The 19,893-nt window shown below is 37.0% G+C and overlaps 1 protein-coding gene across 2 annotated transcripts in view; it reads right to left on the bottom strand.

The window, feature by feature from the left end:
* ARAP2 (ArfGAP with RhoGAP domain, ankyrin repeat and PH domain 2) overlaps positions 1 to 19,893 on the bottom strand; it is a 186,895-nt gene that overhangs the window by 53,574 nt on the left and 113,428 nt on the right. Inside the window, exons 20-25 of one of the 2 annotated variants that reach the window (XM_065907507.1) lie at positions 18,556 to 18,719; positions 13,687 to 13,899; positions 10,332 to 10,437; positions 6,817 to 6,964; positions 5,270 to 5,338; positions 2,524 to 2,598 (exon numbers count right to left, since the gene is read on the bottom strand). In XM_065907507.1, the coding sequence (XP_065763579.1) occupies positions 2,524 to 2,598; positions 5,270 to 5,338; positions 6,817 to 6,964; positions 10,332 to 10,437; positions 13,687 to 13,899; positions 18,556 to 18,719 (775 nt within the window). The remainder of the gene's footprint in view (positions 1 to 2,523; positions 2,599 to 5,269; positions 5,339 to 6,816; positions 6,965 to 10,331; positions 10,438 to 13,686; positions 13,900 to 18,555; positions 18,720 to 19,893) is intronic. The other variant, XM_065907508.1, reaches the window with a different exon arrangement.

A 19,893-nucleotide genomic window follows, 5' to 3' on the forward strand; every position in this document is an offset into this window, starting at 1 on the left:
ACTTGGAATATCATGACTAATGTTAGCATCCAGGCCTTAGTGTTACTAATTCCCATTTCTACCCATATGAACATGAGACATCACCTGTTTCACCAACCTCCTTGGGTTGAGGTAATGATCGGCTGAAATAAATATAAGAGCTGTGCAAAGTCTTAAGCACTAACTGGATGTTTATTTTTGTATAGTTTTTGCTATGTTTTTCAAGAGAATTTAGAGTTTTTGTAGGTGAAACTAGACACTCTTTTATGTGAATATACTTAAAATATGAATTTTGCTCAATTTTAATAACTTGTTATGGCTCTATTAGATAAAATTTAAATGAACTAGTGAAGAGTTTATGGGTAAGCAGAGTTAAGTCATGTACTTTGACTATCCCTTTCAGCATAAGTAATAGACTTATGCCGAGATCTCTCTACTACTTCCTCATGTCCCCTGTGATCAACATCACATGTTCAGCATAACAAACAGATGTGGCCATGGAGTGCAAGGCAGCTCATGTCAGTTCCAGAGCTGAGTAACCAGTGTCAAAGAATCATACGTAATCATCTGTGCGTGTGCATGCTTAGTCGCTCAGTTTGTCCAGCCCTTTGCAACCCCATGGGCTATAGCCACCAGGCTCTTCTGTCCATGGGATTCTCCAGGCAAGCATCCTGGAATGGATTGTCATTTCCTCCTCTAGAGGATCTTCCTGACCCAGGTGTCGAACCTGTGTCTTCTGCCTTGCAGGTGGATTCTTTACCACTGTGCCAACTGAGAATATCCCCGTATGTAATCATTAAACATATATAAAATATTACAGTGTCTTTGGCATAACTAGATTCCAGAAATATTTAATGTTAAGACTCTGTTTTATCTTGCACTTTAAAAAAGCCAAGAAGCTAAAGCGGAATTCCTACTGTTAGATGGCAGCATGTCTATCCTATGCACAAAGAAAGCAGTCTCACTCTCTTAAGGCCGAGTAAGTACAGACTATGGTAACATGAGAAGGATCTTTTAAATTCAAAACAAATAGCTAACTAAAGTTACCAAGGAAGAGAAGCGTTATTTCATATTCCAGTACACTGAAATATTGGAAGCTAAAGTCTAGGATCGGCTTTCCTGGTGGCCCAGCAGTAAAGAATCCACCTGCCAATGCAGGAGATGCAGGTTCAATCCCTGGGTCGGGAAGATTCCCTGGAGAAGGGAATGGCTACCCACCCCAGGATTCTTGGCAGGAGAATCTCATGGACAAAGGAGGCTGGTGGGTATGGGCCATGGGGTTGCAAAGAGTCGGACCCAACTTATTAACAAAACAACAACAAAGTCTAGGATACAGGGGTGGGGTTTATACTAGTTGTTATTTATTAAGCACTTATGTACCATGTGGCCATGGTTTTTCCAGTGGTCATGTATGGATGTCAGAGTTGGACTATAAAGAAAGCTGAGCGCCAAAGAATTGATGCTTTTGAACTGTGGTGTTGGAGAAGACTCTTGAGAGTCCCTTGGACTGCAAGGAGATCCAACCAGTCCATCCTAAAGGAAATCAGTCCTGAATATTCGATGGAAGGACTGATGCTGAAGCTGAAACTCCAGTACTTTGGCCACCTCATGCCAAGAACTGACTCATCTGAAAAGACCCTGATGCTGGGAAAGACTGTAGGTAGGAGAAGAAGGGGATGACAGAGGACGCGATGGTTGGATGGCATCGCTGACTCAATGGACATGAATCTGAGTGAACTCCAGGAGTTGGTGAGGGACAGGGAGGCCTGGTGTGCTGCAGTCCATGGGGTCGCGAAGAGTTGGACACAACTTAGCGACTGAACTGAACTGACTATGTACCGTGATATCTGCTAAGTGTTTTACCGGCAGGATCTTACCAAGTCCTCAAATTAATGCTATTACATAAATACTGTAATTTTCCCTCATTAGAAAGGCAAGAAGATAGAGACTCAGATGGGAGTATATCCATTGCCTCATGTCAAGAAGGTAGGACGATGAGTAGCAGATGCTAGAGCTCAGGCTGTTCTATAGAACGTCCTGCTGCTGCTGCTGCTGTTGCTAAGTCACTTCAGTCGTGTCCGGCTCTGTGCGACCCCATAGACGGCAGCCCACCAGGCTCTCCCGTCCCTGGGATTCTCCAGGCAAGAACACTGGAGTGGGGTGCCATTGCCTTCTCCAATGCACGAAAGTGAAAAGTGAAAGTGAAGTCGCTCAGTCATGTCCGACTCTTAGCGACCCCATGGACTGCAGCCCACCAGGCTCCTCTGTCCATGGGATTTTCCAGGCAAGAGCACTGGAGTGGGGTGCCGTTGCCTGCTCCGATAGAACATCCTAACCGCAACCAAAAGAACATAGGGTGGTCTCCAAATGACTAAAACACGGGATTCCCAGAGGATATTGGCAGGAACAGTCAAACTTGTCATGATTTGAATTGGACATATAAAATAAGACAGAAAAAAACAATGGAAAATTCAAGATAGACAGACTAATGCTAACATTTATGATTTTCAACAGTATTCTTTGCATTCCATATTTGGGACTCACCCGAATTATGATACTGCAGTCAGGCTCCTTTCTTTCTACATATACTTCAATTAACAAATCTCCGGCCTGGGAAACCTAAAAACGGCAGATGCAAAGACAGCAAATGTAAGTATGTTGCAACAACACACACAATACTTAAGATGGTTCAAAAGTCCTAGTCATAATTCTAAAAATTTTATAATAATGAAATGGGATCAATCTCCCTATTAACAACATAATAATATCCATTTTCTGGATATAGTTAAGGATGTGGAATCCACACACATGTATAATCAGCAAACACAATCACATACCATTTTTCTTATCTTATACTCAAAAGGATCAGCAAACACAATCACATACCATTTTTCTTATCTTATACTCAAAAGGATAGTGTCTTCATATACCCTTAACATTCTTATTGAAGTAATGCATCTGGCTACAGGAGAAACTGAGATAGTAAGGCCAAAAATTGAAATCTGAAGATAAATTAGGTCAGAGCTGTATTAAAATTACAAATAGAAAATGTATATTTAGCAATAAAAATTAAAAGTGAAGTGACAGAATATAAGAAGATAATAAAGTTTTTATTTTAATTACCTTTAGCCAAACATCAAGTGCTAGGTTATTTGGGTCATTATTATACCTAAGAAGATACACTATGTGAAGAAAACAGAAGGCAGGGAATACAAAGCATAAGATGTCACTATGTAGATTGACAGAATAATGTGAAGAAGATTAAAAAAGAACCAAACAAATCTATGAAAAATATTCTGAGTTGCTTTTTTCAGAAATTCCCTTAAGTTATGTAATCACTTAGAAGCCACATCCATCACTCATGTTTAGAAAAAGATCATAATGGAGAAATGATCATTTCAAAGTTAAATTTGCCTCAGAATAAAGCCTGCTGAGTAAATTTATGGGGCAAACATTAAAAATGTACTTTGAAGAGCTGTTCATGGTTATTCCGACACTACAGGCTTAGAAAAGCGTATTTCCGATTTTTCTTCCTTATGTTTAGAGCTACATAAAGATGCTATGGAAGAAAAGATACAGTTGACATTTTTACTTTTCCCTGTGTTTGTATAAACAACTCTCCGGGAAGGACACATTTTAAAAATTAAAAAAGCAAACACAAAGAATTCATAGAGTGTAGCCAAAAACAAGAATAGCTCAGAAAATCAAACAGGGATAAGACTTAAGAGTCTGTCAGAAAACTACTTCAGAGAAGTTTTGAATGGACTGGAGAAAAACTCCAGCAAAACAACAGATTTTTTCCAAACTGTTCTACTTTTCTTCCAAATTGCTTTATTTTATAGACAATTCTTTTCTTATTTTAGCAATACTTACTTCTACTTAATTAGAAAGTATTCAAGACTCATTTCTTTATTGTAGTATGAATACAAATGATAAAACTGCAGAATGGTACTCATACTTTATCCAATAACAATACAGATAGTACTGCCAAAGATTACCCTTAGGCTCACACAATCCTTTGTTTCATATCGAAACTCTCTCCAAAAAGCAAGAATCCAAGAGAACCAACTGCTAATGAGCCACATTTTTTTTAGTGTTACTGCTAAGTCCTCTGGAGGCTGCATTAATTGCTTTGGTTCAAAATGGAGGAAACACTTTTTTACGCAATTAATCTCACAGTAGTGGGCTTCCCTGGAGGCTCAGACGGTAAAGAATCTGCCTGCAGTGTGGGAGACCTGGGTTCGATCCCTGGGTCGGGAAGAATCCATGGAGGAAGGAATGACTACCCACTTCAGTATTCTTGCCTGGAGAGTTCCATGGCCAATGAAGCCTGGCGGGCTACAGTCCATGGGTTCACAAAGAGTCAGACATGAGTGAGTGACGAACACTTTCACTTTTCACTGGTACTAGGGGATCCACACATTTGAATGAAACTTTCCTCATCTCCCTCATATGGAATGACAGCTCTGACAATTTCTCTGAATTAGTTGTGTGTATTTCAGGAATGAAGTGAACTTGGGGTTTGACTAATAAGAAAGCATTCACCTCATACTCTGAGTGTACCTACAAAGAGAATTTCTTTGACCCATTTGTCTAATCTACATTGGTACCCTGAATCCACTATAATTGCTAGTTATTAGAAGACAAAGTCAGCTTCACAAAAGTCCAGTGAATATTCATCAAACAAGGACAGGTACCCTGGAAAAGCAGTAGTGCAACCTGAACACACAAACCCAATATGATGCAACCGAGGAAAGTAAGGAAGATCTAGAAAAGTCAACTTAAGACATAAATCAACATGTTACGAAGTGCAGAACAGAAGCAGTCCCACTAGTGCAATCATCCAAGAGCATGCAGAGCAAAAGCATGTAAGAAATAACTTACAATTTCAAAAGCATAACAGAACGAATCATTAGGGAGCCTGAATTTTCTGTTTATTTCAGTATTTGACTTTAAATGCTTCCTTTGAAACCCACTAGTATTTTCAATAGCGCTTCATAAATGAAAACTGATTTCAAAAAGGACATTGTGATAAGATTAGAACTGACTTTTCCATCTATGTTTTGAAAACATCACATTAGCATCCTTTGGCATTTTGTATGTGTCATGCTACAGAACTTCACAGCTGTTTTATCTAGGTTTTTCCCCCATTAGTTTTACTTTGCTTCAAATAGGAATTTGAAAATAAACACAACAAATGTTTACTTACAATGAAAGTTTTTGCTTTGTTTTGTTGTTTTGGTTTTTTTTTTAATTTTTTAAAATTGGAGAGCTAACTATTACTACTCACTTGAGTGTCTTTCCACTTGGTAATAAAGCTATTCTCTATGTCCATTTGTTTGACTTGGTCTTCTTTAACCTGTTTAAAATATAATTTGGGACATTCTAATAAAATACAAGGAGTGATGGTACTCATCCTCACATAACTTTCTGCAGGAATTTAAAGACTGACATGTTCAAAATAAATGAGAATGGCCATCTTCATCAGCGGGGGCCCACACAGCCAGGGCAGATATCAAGCCAACAACACAGAGGCTCATAAAGTTCAGAATATCTTATGATGATAGCACTTTAGGCTACACGTTCCATCAGTGGCATCCCCTTTGCTGAGGTGCGTTAACAAGCAAAGTGGCTGATGAAGGGTTCGACAGAGTTTATGTACGTTGAGAGTAAAGACTTCTTTTTATCAGAAATGTTCATTAAGGGCTTATGAAGTTTCCACCATTTGGTCAAAGTTGGACTTAACAAAACTATGTAGATAAACGTTTTTATTACTATAACAGTACAAAAACAGAAAATCAAGAGAGCATGCAAAGCCACACGTTTATTTTTCAAAGTCTTTCATTTCTCAGCATCAGAACTATTGTGAAGATGTTGCTATTGATCAAAAACAGTGGACACATAAAGGAAGAGATAAAGAGGAGATCAAGGAACAAAGAGAATTCAACAATTGTTCATTCCTACATAAACTAAGATATGAACTTTGTTATTTTATTTAAACATACTTTCTTTTCCTTTTTTAAGCAATCTTGTGATGAGTCATTATTTAAGAATGTATGAACTACAAAAGTTAACCTATTACATTAACCTATTTGATCATCTGGTAAAGACACAATTCTGTAAAACAAGGGATCTTGTACAAGACTATTTAACAGAATGCCCAAAAAGGTTTAATAACAACATTGAGATGACAGAAACAGTCAAGCAGTGAAAATGGACCTTTGACCCAGGTACCCCTATATCCCCCCCACCATATTCAAATCCTAGGCTTATTTCCTCTGTTTTTACTCCTTTGAAATAAAAAATTATCCCTATTCTAAGAGTTTTCTGATGAAACATGAAAATATGAACTTCATAAAATAGCAAATTGAAAAGTCAAATAATTAAAATAGAGATGACAATAAAAACCACAGAATATTACTTCAGAATTTTTTTCCAATTCATGCACAACTAAATGAAAACTCTAAAATGCTTTCAACTGCAAAATTTATCAGTCTGATGTAATTTACTGAATTTTTGAATTTCATAATTTCACACCTCTAAATAGACATACTTAATGCATACACATACTGAGAAAAAAAACATAAAAACACTATAAATAGAAATATTCTGTGCAACAGACACCAGATGGTAAAAAAGCTTTAGAAGCAGCCAAATTTAAATGAATGGCTATAGCTTAAAATGTTAGTTATATCTGAAAAGTGAAGGATCATGTACCTATCCTTTATTTTTAAAAATTCCTAAAGACGTGAATAAAGACATCCTAAAATACATATTTTTGTTTGCAAACAATAATATCAAAACTATTTTAACAAGGGCAGGATATAAAATATTTACCTCAAAAATTTCAACATAATTATTAATTAAGTCCTCGATTACATTCACTTCTTCACTAGTTTGTCCCTTAGTTTGAAACAAACAGGAGGAAAAAACCAAGGCCAAATTGTGGGCACTCATGTGATTGATTTCTGAGCATTTCTGAACCCTGTTAGAAAAAAAGCAGTGCTTGTTACAACACATTTCTATGTGAACATTTGATAAAACTTATGGCTTCATGTTCATTTATCCTATTTTTTAAACACAAACATACTGAAAGTTACTGATACTAAAGGTGGAGTGGTGATTTAAAGAAAAATACACAGTTCTTTCTTCCAAGTATCCTTCAGGTTTAAGAACATTAGAAAAGACTACTGTCAAAGATATCACTACAAGTTACAAAGCAGTTCTTGATCATCGCTTTAGAAGAAGGACCCCCCTCCCCAATATCCAGACAGTTCTACAGATGGGACAACCTATAGCTAAGGCACAAAGGTGCGCTTGCAGAAAGGTGTCAAGTGACTTGCAGGATGGAAGCATAAATAAAAGAGGGACGGGGCAGTAGGTAAGCAGGAAATAAGGCAAGAATGGCAAATTGGGATGCATAAAGTAAAGAGTTCCAAATTCAAGGTTCAGGGCAACTGTTGAATTTCCCAGCACATCCTTACCAGGTGAGAAAATGCCTGGTCCAAAGTGTTTCAGTGGTTATTCAAAATAAGACACCTCTCAGAAAGCAATCACTTTTTACAATGAACAGACATGAGAAGAATCAATTCTCCCAATCAGCAGGCTATAACACCAGTTTTACAAAGAACTTTCAAGTATTCACAAATGTTTAAGTTCAAAGTAATTAAGAAAAAAACCACAGCCATCACCCCAATAAAAGGAAATTTACAATGATAAAAATGCAGAACTCTACCTGATGCCCATGGAAATATGTTAATTCTATCACTGACTGTAGACATAGCAGCTGCTTAACTGACTGTCTAATTACATTTGTGAATTTCTAAAACACATGCTAAAAAGGGAAATCAACTCTATCTAAGGAATAAAGCAAGACTAGGTAGGTACACCTGACTATAACGGGCAAAGATTCTAGTAGGTACAAGAAAAACAAGGAAATATGACAGCAATATATATGACAGTGTAAGAAACTCACAATGAAATACCAAATTGCATAGGGGAGACAGAGCCAGTTTGATCATCATGTATGATTTATAAGATGCAAAAGGCATTAGTAGAGGAGAATGTCATAACTGTGGGCATCCCTCTCAAAACCACTCTGTACTTTTTTTAAATCACACTAGACTTTAAATATTTGGAAATTTTATCTGCAAGTCTGCCTCTCTTACTATTAGAATCTAAGCATCTCACAGTCAGAGACTTTGTGTTAATCACACTGTGGAGGTGGCGGTTTGGTCATTAAGCTGTGTCCATCGCTTTGTGACCCCATGGACTGTAGCCTGCCAGACTCCTCTGTCACGGCTTTTCCTAGGTGGGGATACTGGAGTGGGTTGAGGAGTGGGCTGCCATTTCCTTCTCCCGGGGATCTTCCCGACCTGGGGATCGAACATGCCTCTCCTGCTTGGCAGATGGCTTCTTTACCACTGAGCCACTAGGAAAGCCCCTAATCACACTGCAGTGCGTAACATAAATATATACAGTGAAGGGAATTAAGTCAATATTAGTCATGGAAGAAGTGGTCTGTTATCTAGAGCACGGATAGAACTAAATGCTAAATTAATCTGACTTTATCCACACTGACCTCTCAAACTTTGATGACACTATCAGATATTCTCATCTCTCCTGAGCATTCTCCTCCAGCACTTATCACCTGTTTGGTTTCTGTAACTGCCTGAATTACTGGCATAAATATGTCCACTATGTATTTTCCTTTTCTTCCTGTATTTCCCTGCTCCCACACTAGTATCTGCAAGTGTCCCATATTCAGCCAGTTTACTCTCTTCCCACTCAGCTTTTCTCATTAGAAGTCCACAGAAATTGTGTCTTAAGTAGGTTTCTCTGTCTCTGTTCTAACCTCTTCCCAATCAATCCCAGGACATGGGTTATTATCCTAAAACAGATTGGATCAGTCACTCCTTATTATGTAAAGGAATGAAATCCAAATGTTTTTGCACAATGAACAGAGCCTTTCACAGCCTGATGCCAGCCAGCTACAAACCATCTCATCTTCTAGCACACATGTTTCCTGAAAATATCCCTCACTCATGTCTCGTACTTAATTTTCTGTCATGCCCAGTTCATTTATCCTTCTAGATCTGAAGCATCCCCTGGATCTCAACACACAATGATGTATCACTCGATCCTTCCTCTTTAATTTCATGTCATATGCTAAAATTCTGTTTCAAAATCTGTGCTGACAGTGTTGTGTTTTCCTAAAATGTATAAAATGCTCTGCAGCATCCCTGCAAGTCCTCATCCCCACTGTGATGTCTCAGGGTTCCTTGGTGCTATTTGGAAACTGCAGTCTTAAGACTATTTTTGTTATTCATGTACTATTAGCAATCATTTCTGTTTACATGGCCTCTTAATGGGCATTGTATATAGTAGGAGCGAAAATAAATATTAGTTAAACAAAGGATAGGAAGTAGCTCATTATCTGAAATTCAAGTATGAATTAAGAAGTTTAAGAATTATATGCAACTCAATGTTTAAAATATTAACTGATAATTGTAGCAGCAGGTCACATATTGAAATTTGTGAAGAAAAAAAAAAACAATCTGTCCCAGTGTCTCTTGGGCATAGAGAGAGGACCATACGGTATATCGACTATATTTGTGTGACACAATAAGAAAATGAGATGCATAGTAATGGAGTTTACATGCATGAGAAGCAGTGATTGGAAAAGAAAGATAAGAAAAAAGACAAATTGTGGAGATTTAGGAATCTAAACTTCAACTAAGGTATTTTCAGTAGAATTCAGCTTCACAGAAATTTATTCAAGGGAACATTTCATCCATGCAGGAAGCTGCCAACAATATATTCCTTAAGCAATATTTACACTGATTTAAGTTTTTGTAATAATTCTTGCTCATAGCAAAATAAACAAACCTAAGTTTGTTGACTTAAAATGTTATTCCCAAACACCCTGATTTTTCAGATGTCATTTCGCAAGCTACCATTTTATTCCTCCTAGCCTCCCAAATGCAGGGGACTGCATGCCCTGACATAGAAAATGGTTTTGGCTTTTGAAATTTCCCTTGTCTAATCAATAGTCTGACATCAAAATGTTTTAAAATTCTTAAGTACCAGATGTATCTGAGAAGGTGATATATGATTATTTCTAATCCATTTAAGAAATTCTCCTGGGCTATTTATTTGAAATGTTTCTTAATTGCATTAAGAGACACTAAACTGACAGTTTATGGGAATTCCATTTTGAAACCATTCTTAAGATATGGTGGAAGATTTACATTCACAAATAGAAGGTTAACCACAGTACTTTAAATTAAAAAAAATAATGACTTACTGAGTGCCATATCTGAAATATCTAGAAAAGTTATGAATCTACCCACCTGTAAAGGTGTTCAATTATAGCTGCCAAGGTTGCTCGGTTCACTCCAGGAAGAGTACGTATAAATGCTCCATACTTTTTAATTCTCTCCTTGTCATCTTGGGTATCTAGAGGTTAAACACACACACGTGAAACTTTAGGTCTAACTAATCATCTACATTACCAATTTGCCTTTTATTAGTATTTTAAAACAATATTCACAACTGTATTTCACTGACACAATCAAGTTTCAAAACAGAAAACACTCAAACTTCTCTAATTCTGGAAAAATATTTGATATTTACATAAACATTCCACGGCTATATGTCATAGCTCTTCTATTTTGTAATTAAAAATAAAGTACTTTTAAAACCCAGGTCTGTATTTTATCTTCAATGCTACCTTCTACTGAACTTCAACTAATAGGACTATTTTCAAGTAGTAACAAATTAGCCTACAAATTGAAGAGATGAGCCAAAAGTATTTTAACTATAGCTATGGAAAGATCTCACTATTTGTTATTAGAAAATGACATGTCTGACCATTTTTCCTTGTTAGCATCATAAAAATCTTCCCTATACTCTGACCTATCCCAGAACTATGAACTATACATTAACCCCACAGATCCATGCAAAGGGCCTTTGGAAAGCCCTGGAAATTTCAGTTCTTTGGAGGTTAGGGGGGCAGTGGAATAAGTCATGTGTAGGCCCTGGTAACAATGATACAGACTGAGAGGAGGATAGATAGATCCTCTGCTTTTGCATGGTTAGAACTTAGGCATGAAGAGGATGACAAGGAGGAACTACTCTCCTCCACTCTCCGAACCCTAAGAAGTCAAACGCTTAAAATCAACTGCACGGGGACCCCAAAGTTCTAGAGTCCGGAGGCTGTGCAGTGTGGTCTGGTCTAACCTATTCTTTTACAGGGGAAATAAGAGACCTTCCTCCAAATAAACAGCTTGTGCTGACTCTGTAACTCAAGGGGACGGCACTTATATATTCCCTCTCAATTCCCAGCTACCTTTGGAAACAAGGCTTTTTCATTTTCTGCTTAGCCCTACGCATGCTATTCACAGAAAGCCAGAGGCACATTAGGGATTCTTTCAAAGTACACAGTCACTTGTAAAGGGCATTCAGATCCCTGGGGAGGTAAGAAATTCTGTGACACATTTTTGAAGTACGCTCCTATTTAAAACAGGAACTCATAGCTCCTTTGTACTGATTTCACCTGCACCTAGATCTATAAAAGTAAACATGGTTATATTGACTCAACCATGCTAATGGACGACTGTCTAAAAGCAAGAGGGGAAGACACCCCATAACATTCAAAGGCTATACTAGAAGTGGATTAGGAATTAGCTGTCATTCTTGGTATAATCCAAATATTTCCCCTCATGTCTTCCAGTTTCTAACTGTAGAGGTAATTGTATTTATTCAATTAAATGTAATTAATACTACACTACTATGCTTCTAACAAGTGCATGCTAGTATAGCCTTTTTGCACAAATCTTATAAGAATAAAATAGATGATATTTTCAAAATGAAGTTTGAGTAACTGGAAAGGAAACTGAAGATGGATTTTAGGTCATATAGAAAATACAACTGTACAACCAGTCACAGCCTTCAGCCAATTTAATAGCAATCTTAGAAGAAGTCGTGTATATCGTATAAACAGGTACTATGCAACTGCAGGACATTCTTCGCCTTGGGCGCACAGGACCCAAGAGAGCTCGCCAATGAGGTCATCCAGTAAGTTCTGGTTGACTTTTGCAGATCCAACAAAGGGTACTTTCTGACAGGTCAGGGTGAGCTACAACGGATCTGAAAGCAAAGAGCTTTCAACACTAGTCGTCGAAGCCTTCTCAAAGTAATTTCTCAGGGATCACGTCCAAATGGAAGGTGAACACACTCCTCTCTGACACAGGCTGTTTCTCAACTACCTTCTCCTGTAGCTTAATGAAGACCTCTTTGCCATTAAATTTGACAACTTCAGCAAAAGCATATTTGTCATAGATTTTTGATGACTGACTTGACAATAAAGGCAAATTGTAAGTCTTTATAAAATAGAGGTGCTATAAATAATTTCATGGTTATGAAATACAATAAAATCTTAAAACAAAAATGAGGGTGGCAGGGCAATTGTGCTTAAAAAGATGTATTACCTAATTCTATATTCCAGAAAATTATACAATCAACTCTTATTGTGATTAGAATTAAAACTATTGATTTGAAAAACATAGGCAACAAGGAAAAGACTTCTGAATTAAGTAGTTACATTGTGAAGAGTTTTATTTTAATAACAATACTACTGTCTTCTTGCTGAGACAAAAAGGGTCAATCTTGGGATTATTTTTCAACTACAGATGTTTTGTGGCATTTCAAAATTAATCCCTTCAAATTTCATATTTATGTTTTAAATTAAACACGTTCAACGGAAGAAACTATTTCTCAACAGAAAAACATCATATAGTCAATAATGTGAAAAATGAAAATAGCTCTATTAGAAATCTGGGATTAAAGGCAAAATTTATATTTTAAAATATGTATTATCATGTTTCTAAAAAAGGAGCTACCTTGAATTAATGGTGGTGTTAAATATAGGTTTTACTGAAATCAATTTGACCCATTATCTGATTTAATAGGGCTTCCCAGGTAGTGCTAGTGATAAAGAACCCACCGGCCAATGCAGGAGACATAATAGATATGGGTTTGATCCTTGGGTTGGGAAGATCTCCTGGAGGAGGGCACAGCAACCCACTCCAGGATTCTTGCCTGGAGAATCCCATGGACAGAGGAGCCTGATGGGCTAGAGTCCATACGGTCACAAAAAGTCTGACACAACTGAAGTGATTTAACACACATGCAGCTGATTTAATAAACTGTTTTTCTAAGATTATTTCTTAAATAAGTTCTCTTAGAGTGTAGCAAAGATATTTCACTTCATTAGACAGAATCTGAAAAAAAATGAAGAGTAAAAAGGTCTTTTGTCATGTAACTCTAAAGAGACAGAATGAATGAAAAAAGAAAGCCAAAAAGCTATATGTTAAAACCATGTAAAACCAATGTTGTAATAAACCTTTGATTTTAATCTTAATGAGAAATTAATAGCCTACACGGACTTAACTATTAACACTTCCAAAGTAAAGGCAAAGTAAGCACTAAGAAGTCTACCAAAAACTAAATATTATCATAAAAGACTTTAGCACCTACCACCATAAATTTCTTTTGAGGCACATATAACAGCTATTTTACAATTCCTGTTCTAAGTCATTATGTATACTGTTCCTTTCAATTAAATGTTCAGATTATCAGAGGTGATTTTAAAAAATCTATTATCAAATGAGAAGGCAAGCCTTTATTTTGTAATTTGTGTATTACCTAAGGCAGAGATCCAATACGGGTAGAGCTCCTTAGTGAGAAGTGCATCATCAATGTCAGAGAGAAAACTCTTCAATACGCCTGTCACATCTTCAAGTTGATGTTTTCCAGCCCTCAATTTAAAGCTTCTTGCATCCTTTTTGAAACTCTCCAGGAGTTCACTTACATGTAATGGATCACCATTCTTTTGATAGATATTTTTATATCCTAAACCTTTGTTAAAAAAGGAAAAAGAAAGAAAAAGAGTATATGAAAAAAGTCTCAGGTCAAAATCCATTTTACTATCTCAAAAAAAGAACTAATTTCTGTGTTCGGATGATGCACAAGACAAAATCATCATCTAAGAGTTTATATAAACATGCATGAGAGTAAAAATCTCCCCACCTTGCAAATTTTATAATGTAAAATGCAAACCTGATGAACAAACTACTCCATCCTCAACTCTGAGTAGGCCCTAGGCCAGTCCTTCCTCCAGTTCTTCGCAGCATCTTTCTCAAATGCTCTTTTACTGCAGGTGCCCTTTCCTCAGTCTCTCAGAGTACAGATTTGCCTTCAGTTTCACTGACAAAAGTAAGACTCGCTGGCATAAATTTCTTTAAGTCTCTACATTCATATGTGCATATTTAATTCTGTCTGTTCCACACCTTCTTCTAGATGGAAGAGTTGGGTCATAACTTTTCAGAATTACATACTGATCAAGTTTCCCACATAAAATAAGAATAGCAGCTAACTGGAGGAAGAGGAGTGGTGGTGGGGATGATGATGATATGCAAATATTTTTTAATCCTTTTTTGCCCCCTCGCTTCAGGCCTCTTGTTTTTCTTTCTTCCAAAACTAATCTGAGTTTTCTACATTTATTCTTTCTACCATCTTGCATCACTGTTGATCCTTTAACCACTTACTCTTGCTTCAAGCCTAATTCCCACTCTGTTGGGACCATCTTCCTCAAGAATATGCTTTCTAGATGCTTTTCAATTTTTATATAATAGGATCCCCTTGCAGTGTCTAATACTCCAGTGAATCCTGGTTAAAATTCTGTTAATCTCAAGGCTTTCATGATGTTATGATCTCATCTCTTTTGACCCCTTTCTCTATGACTCCTCTTCTAGTCTTCTATTTATTCTGCTATCCAGTTTTTTACTGATGATTCCAGGAAACTGTCCTCAATTCTCTTCTCTGATCCCCTACAAAATTTTCTAGATGAACCCATCCATTTTCATCACTTCAACTAAGACATGTATATTTCTACTCAGCTTTTAATTTTGAAAATTTCAAATGCACATGTGCGTTATATATCTAAATCTATAAACACAGGGCTTCCCAAATACAAGCCACACAGATTATACTTATACATATGAACAAATTAATTTTCCCACCCCATTCAGTACTTCACCTCCCAATCCCAACATGCCTTTTATCTTGTTCTATACCTCAATATGTGGCACTGCCTTCTCCCCAGTCATTTATAAGCCAGAACTTCTCTTTCTCACATATCACATCAAAAGCATCAATAAAAATTTCAAAAAAACTGTCACATATATTTTTCATCATGACTTCTCTCACAAAACTGTCCCCTTGCTCCATTACCTGCACTATTATAATTTCAGGCACCCACTTCTACCTCTGTCCCTGTTTCCACTGAGCCCTCCAGTCGGTCTTGAAAATGATAATAGAATGATCTGAGATACGAGTCTGCTGGTGTTACCAAAATGCTTAAAAATATGGATATAGCCCCCTACCACTGACTAGAGGGCAAGTTTTTGGGAAGATTGAAGGCGTGAGGAGAAGGAGACAACAGAGGATGAGATGGTTGGATGGCACCTCCAACTCAATGGACATGAGTTTGAGCAAGCTCCGGGAGGTGGTGAAGGACAGGGAAGCCTGGCGTGCTGCAGTCCATGGGGTCACAGAGAGCTGGACATGACTGGGCAACTGAACAACAACAGAGGCCAAGTTTAAGGCTTTTATTATGACACATAAGACCCTGGGCTTCCCAGGTGGTGTCAGTGGTAAAGAACAGGAGACATAAGAGATGTGGGTTCGATCTCTGGATTGGGATGATCCCCTGGAGGAGGGCATAGCAACCCACTCCACTATCCTCGCCTGGAGAATCCCATGGACTGAGGAGCCTGGTGGGCTATTGTCCATAGGGTTGCAAAGAGTTGGAAATAACTGAGATGACTTAGCATGCACGCATGCATATAAGACCCTATATGAATGTCCTAACTAGTCCCCCAGCTTCTTTTATTTTCCGCTCTTCTCACACTAAGTTCTGACCACACTTAGCTACCCAAAGTTCCCTGACTAGACGACTTCCTTCATGACCCCACACCTGGCACACAGTTTCCTCTGCCTGGAATCCCTCCTTCCTTCTCCCAATGAGCTCCCGTTCGCTCCTAAAACACGTGGCAGGTTCCATGCGTCACCCACAACACCCTCGTGACCACTGCTGCACTGAGTGAATTTCACCTCTAAGCCGTGGACACCTGGACCACCCCTGAATCCCTCTGCCACGGAATTTTATGCAATTGAGATGTAAATGCCCACTTATTTTGATCCACAGTCTATAAGCTCCTAGAAGGCAAAGATCATGTCTTATTTCCTGTATACAGTAGTTACACAGTGCCTCAGAGAACTCAGTGGATACTCAGTAAATGACCACAATAGAAGAATAAGCAAGTTCTACCAAAAAATTGATTAAGTTTCTGAGATATCATGTTCCTAGTTGAGTGAATTTTTAACAATGGGTACAAGGTAATGAAATGTGAATCTGAACACAATTTTGTTTACAAAAATTAAATATGTCCCCCCAAGAACTAACTGCTATAACTCATTAAAAAAAATTAAAACTCTAAGAATTACACTGTGAATTTTGTCAGGTTCAGATTTTGACACCATGAGCACAAAAATGCGGCTTTTAGATTTGATACCAAAGATTAGGAAATTGGAAATAATTATGATCATATAGATCCTGAGTCAATCACCTGCATTCTAGAATCACTGGGCATTTTCTAAGTTCATATCAAACCTTCCCTTCTACCCACACTGGTAATATTGAGGTTTTCACATGTTTTGCTCATTAAAAAAACAAAAAGCGGGAAAAAACATTAAGAGTCTTTTATTGGCTTTATTACTTTAATATGGAAGCTAATGTACCTTATGCTAGAGCTACAAGGTAATTATAATATATGAAATTTAGTTGAAAACAATCTAATGCTTAATGATTTTAAATGCAAATAAACACCACAAAGAAACTTCTGATTTCCCTAGAGAAGCATTAAATTGGATACACTGGGAGCCAGTCAAGCTATTTTAATCATTTGTCAGCTTAAGAAAGACCTTATACCATTATGAAACTAACAAGATGTGAAAATTCCCAATGAGGTTATGATCTTGCTAAAACATAAGATGTGTGCAATTTATTTATACCTGCACAATGCAAGTGCACCAATACTGAATTACTAATAAATGAAGATGATAACTTGCCTCCCCCATTTTCAAACAAACAGATGATGACAGTTGATAAGAAAAATATAACCAGACTATCAAGGAACTTCACAGAATAATCCCACATAATGTGATTATATACATATTTGTAATGTATATAATTCAAACACAAATTAATATTCAAGCCTGAATATTAATCATAATTTTATTTGGATAACTTTACTTGGATAATGAAATGAGTGAAATACTTAAAATGGCACTCTCCCTAGGAGAAAACAGATTAATATACACATATTCTAGACTTAATTTTCCCTTATTTTTTTTTCATAGCATTTGTTATTTCTGGCATTGTGTTCATATCAGTTCACTGTTAGTTCTCATACTGGAAGTCAAAATTTATGGTTCTTTCACTCTTTACTACCACTGCTCAATTTCCAGTGCTAAGCTCAGCGGCTGGCATGCAATAGACAATAAATAAGTAAAAAAAAAAAAAAACTCATAAAACAGTGTTTTTCTACAGCTCTCTCACTGATTACACTTTCTTTTCAAATTAAAAATACCCAAAGATATATTTAAGACTAGGAGAACAATGAAAAGCTAACACAGCTTCCAAAATATAAGATAAACCATTTTACTTTTTTTCTGCATATACAATCTAAATCAATCCCTTTTATAGACAGATTGAGAGAACACATTTTTATATTAAAAATACAGTTAAGCAATTTATTTATCTTTCAGCGTATTAAGGGAACACGTAATAGAAGAAATTTTAAGAAAGAGTAGTAATTTGAAAATAAGTAAAAATAATAAAGATATATCTCATTTACTTTTTAGGCATGTGTAAAATACTACCACAGCATGTTAAATTAAAATGAAGCCTGATTCAAGTTGGTTTTAACCTACAAACTATTCATAAAAATGTTACAATTAAGTCAAACCAGCAGAATTAATGACCACGTTTCTTAATATAGACATGTGACCAAAAACATGTTAAAGGGAATAAATACACAGACACTTTGCATGCAGGCCTACAAAAAAGTAAAGTCTGTCCCATCATTTACCATTTTAAAAACAGTCACCACTACATTCCCCAGGACTTTACTGTAAAGTTAGAACCTCTGAAAAGCACAACCTTTAATCATTTTTTAAATATACATTTTACAATATAGATTCTTCTAATATGTCATTTAAAAATTTTATGCATTTAAAGGAAGAAGGAATTTGTAAGGCATGTGATATCATTTAAATGAACTTTACTGTGAGAAGGAATGGCATTCAGGCTGAAGAGGGACTACACTTTTAATTTTCACTGATGTTCTTAAAATACAAAGGGCTCTCCTTCAGTCCAATGGAGGTACTATTTCAAAACTGTAAGAATGCTACTATGAGTTCTTGGGGTTGAATAAAAACTCTGATACTTACCATACTGTGTAACAAACGCTATGCAGCTGTTCACGATAATGGGAACGTCATTTTTGCTGAGCTGCTGGTCTTGTAATGCATTCCCATCTGTACCTGCTGCTTTTTCAATCGCAGTATGCCAGACTGTGAAATCCAACTTGGTATGCCCATGGATGTATAATGTTCTGTAAAGTTAGAGAAGTATTTCAAATGATAATTTTGTTTTTTTTTAAAGCCTTACTTCTACAGAGAATATCCTTAAATCCATTTAAATGTGATCTGATCTCATCCATCAGAAGAAAATCCCTGTCTACCATCAGCTTCCACTCACTTGATCCCTCTTTTGCTTGGAGTCACATGTCTCTCTCCATAGAGCCCAGATAATTCCCTGAACTTGTGGTCTTAATGTCCTCGCCTCTTTCTCATTCCCTCTCTCATTCTGTTTCTGAATAACTGAACGGAAACCCTTCTGGCCAGCATCACTTGTAACTTCTCATGGATATTTGGGGGTTTATTTTTTAAGATTTTAGAACTGTTTGATGACTTTAGGACTGTTCTACCTTTTAAAGGTTAAAAAGAGAGAGAGAGAGCGGGAAAACAACCACCCAAGTCAGCTGTGGTAGACAGCTCTTCCTGACTTTTCCTCCTATCTTTCTGGTCCCTCAGTTCTTTCCCAAACTCACTTTCTCTTTCTAAAAATGAAACTGCAACTTCAGTGCACTTACATGAACTCCAAAGACTCTCCAAGAGACATGTCATCCAGGCCAGTGATTTCATCTCCCATATATATAAGCTAGTAAGTCTCACATCCCTATCCCTGGTTGAGAACTGTCTCACAAATCAGATCTCCACATGATTGAAGAGCAAGAGCATAAAGAAGTTAACAGAACAGAAATCAACTCCTGAACTCAAGTTCTAGCTCGCACTCACTTCCTTTATGACCTTGGACAAGTTATCAATCTTCTTTGGTTGTCAGTTTCATCAAAGTCAAAAATGAGGATAATGATAGCACCCACTTCAGCACTCAATAAATGTGGTATTAGTAACGAATAAACCATAATACTAATTAATGTAAATTCCACAAGCATCTCAAATCTTTATCCCTTCTCATACCAAACTGGTACTACATTCTCCACTTATCCCACCAGGAATTTAGGATTCATTACTGTGGACTGACCCCCCCCGATCCCCACCCCACCCCTGACACATGAACTCGGTCACAGAATTCTGTCACGTCCAGTTCCCTAACACACTTGGCTTTGCCTCCTCTTTATTTGAACTCTGCCCTCCTTCGGAGCTTGCTTTTGCTCCTTAAAGTCACTTAAGTCCCTTCAAACAAAATTCCTTTCCCAGTTCTCC

This window comes from Muntiacus reevesi, chromosome 16, assembly GCF_963930625.1.
Source record: "Muntiacus reevesi chromosome 16, mMunRee1.1, whole genome shotgun sequence".
NCBI classification, from domain to species: Eukaryota; Metazoa; Chordata; class Mammalia; order Artiodactyla; family Cervidae; genus Muntiacus; species Muntiacus reevesi.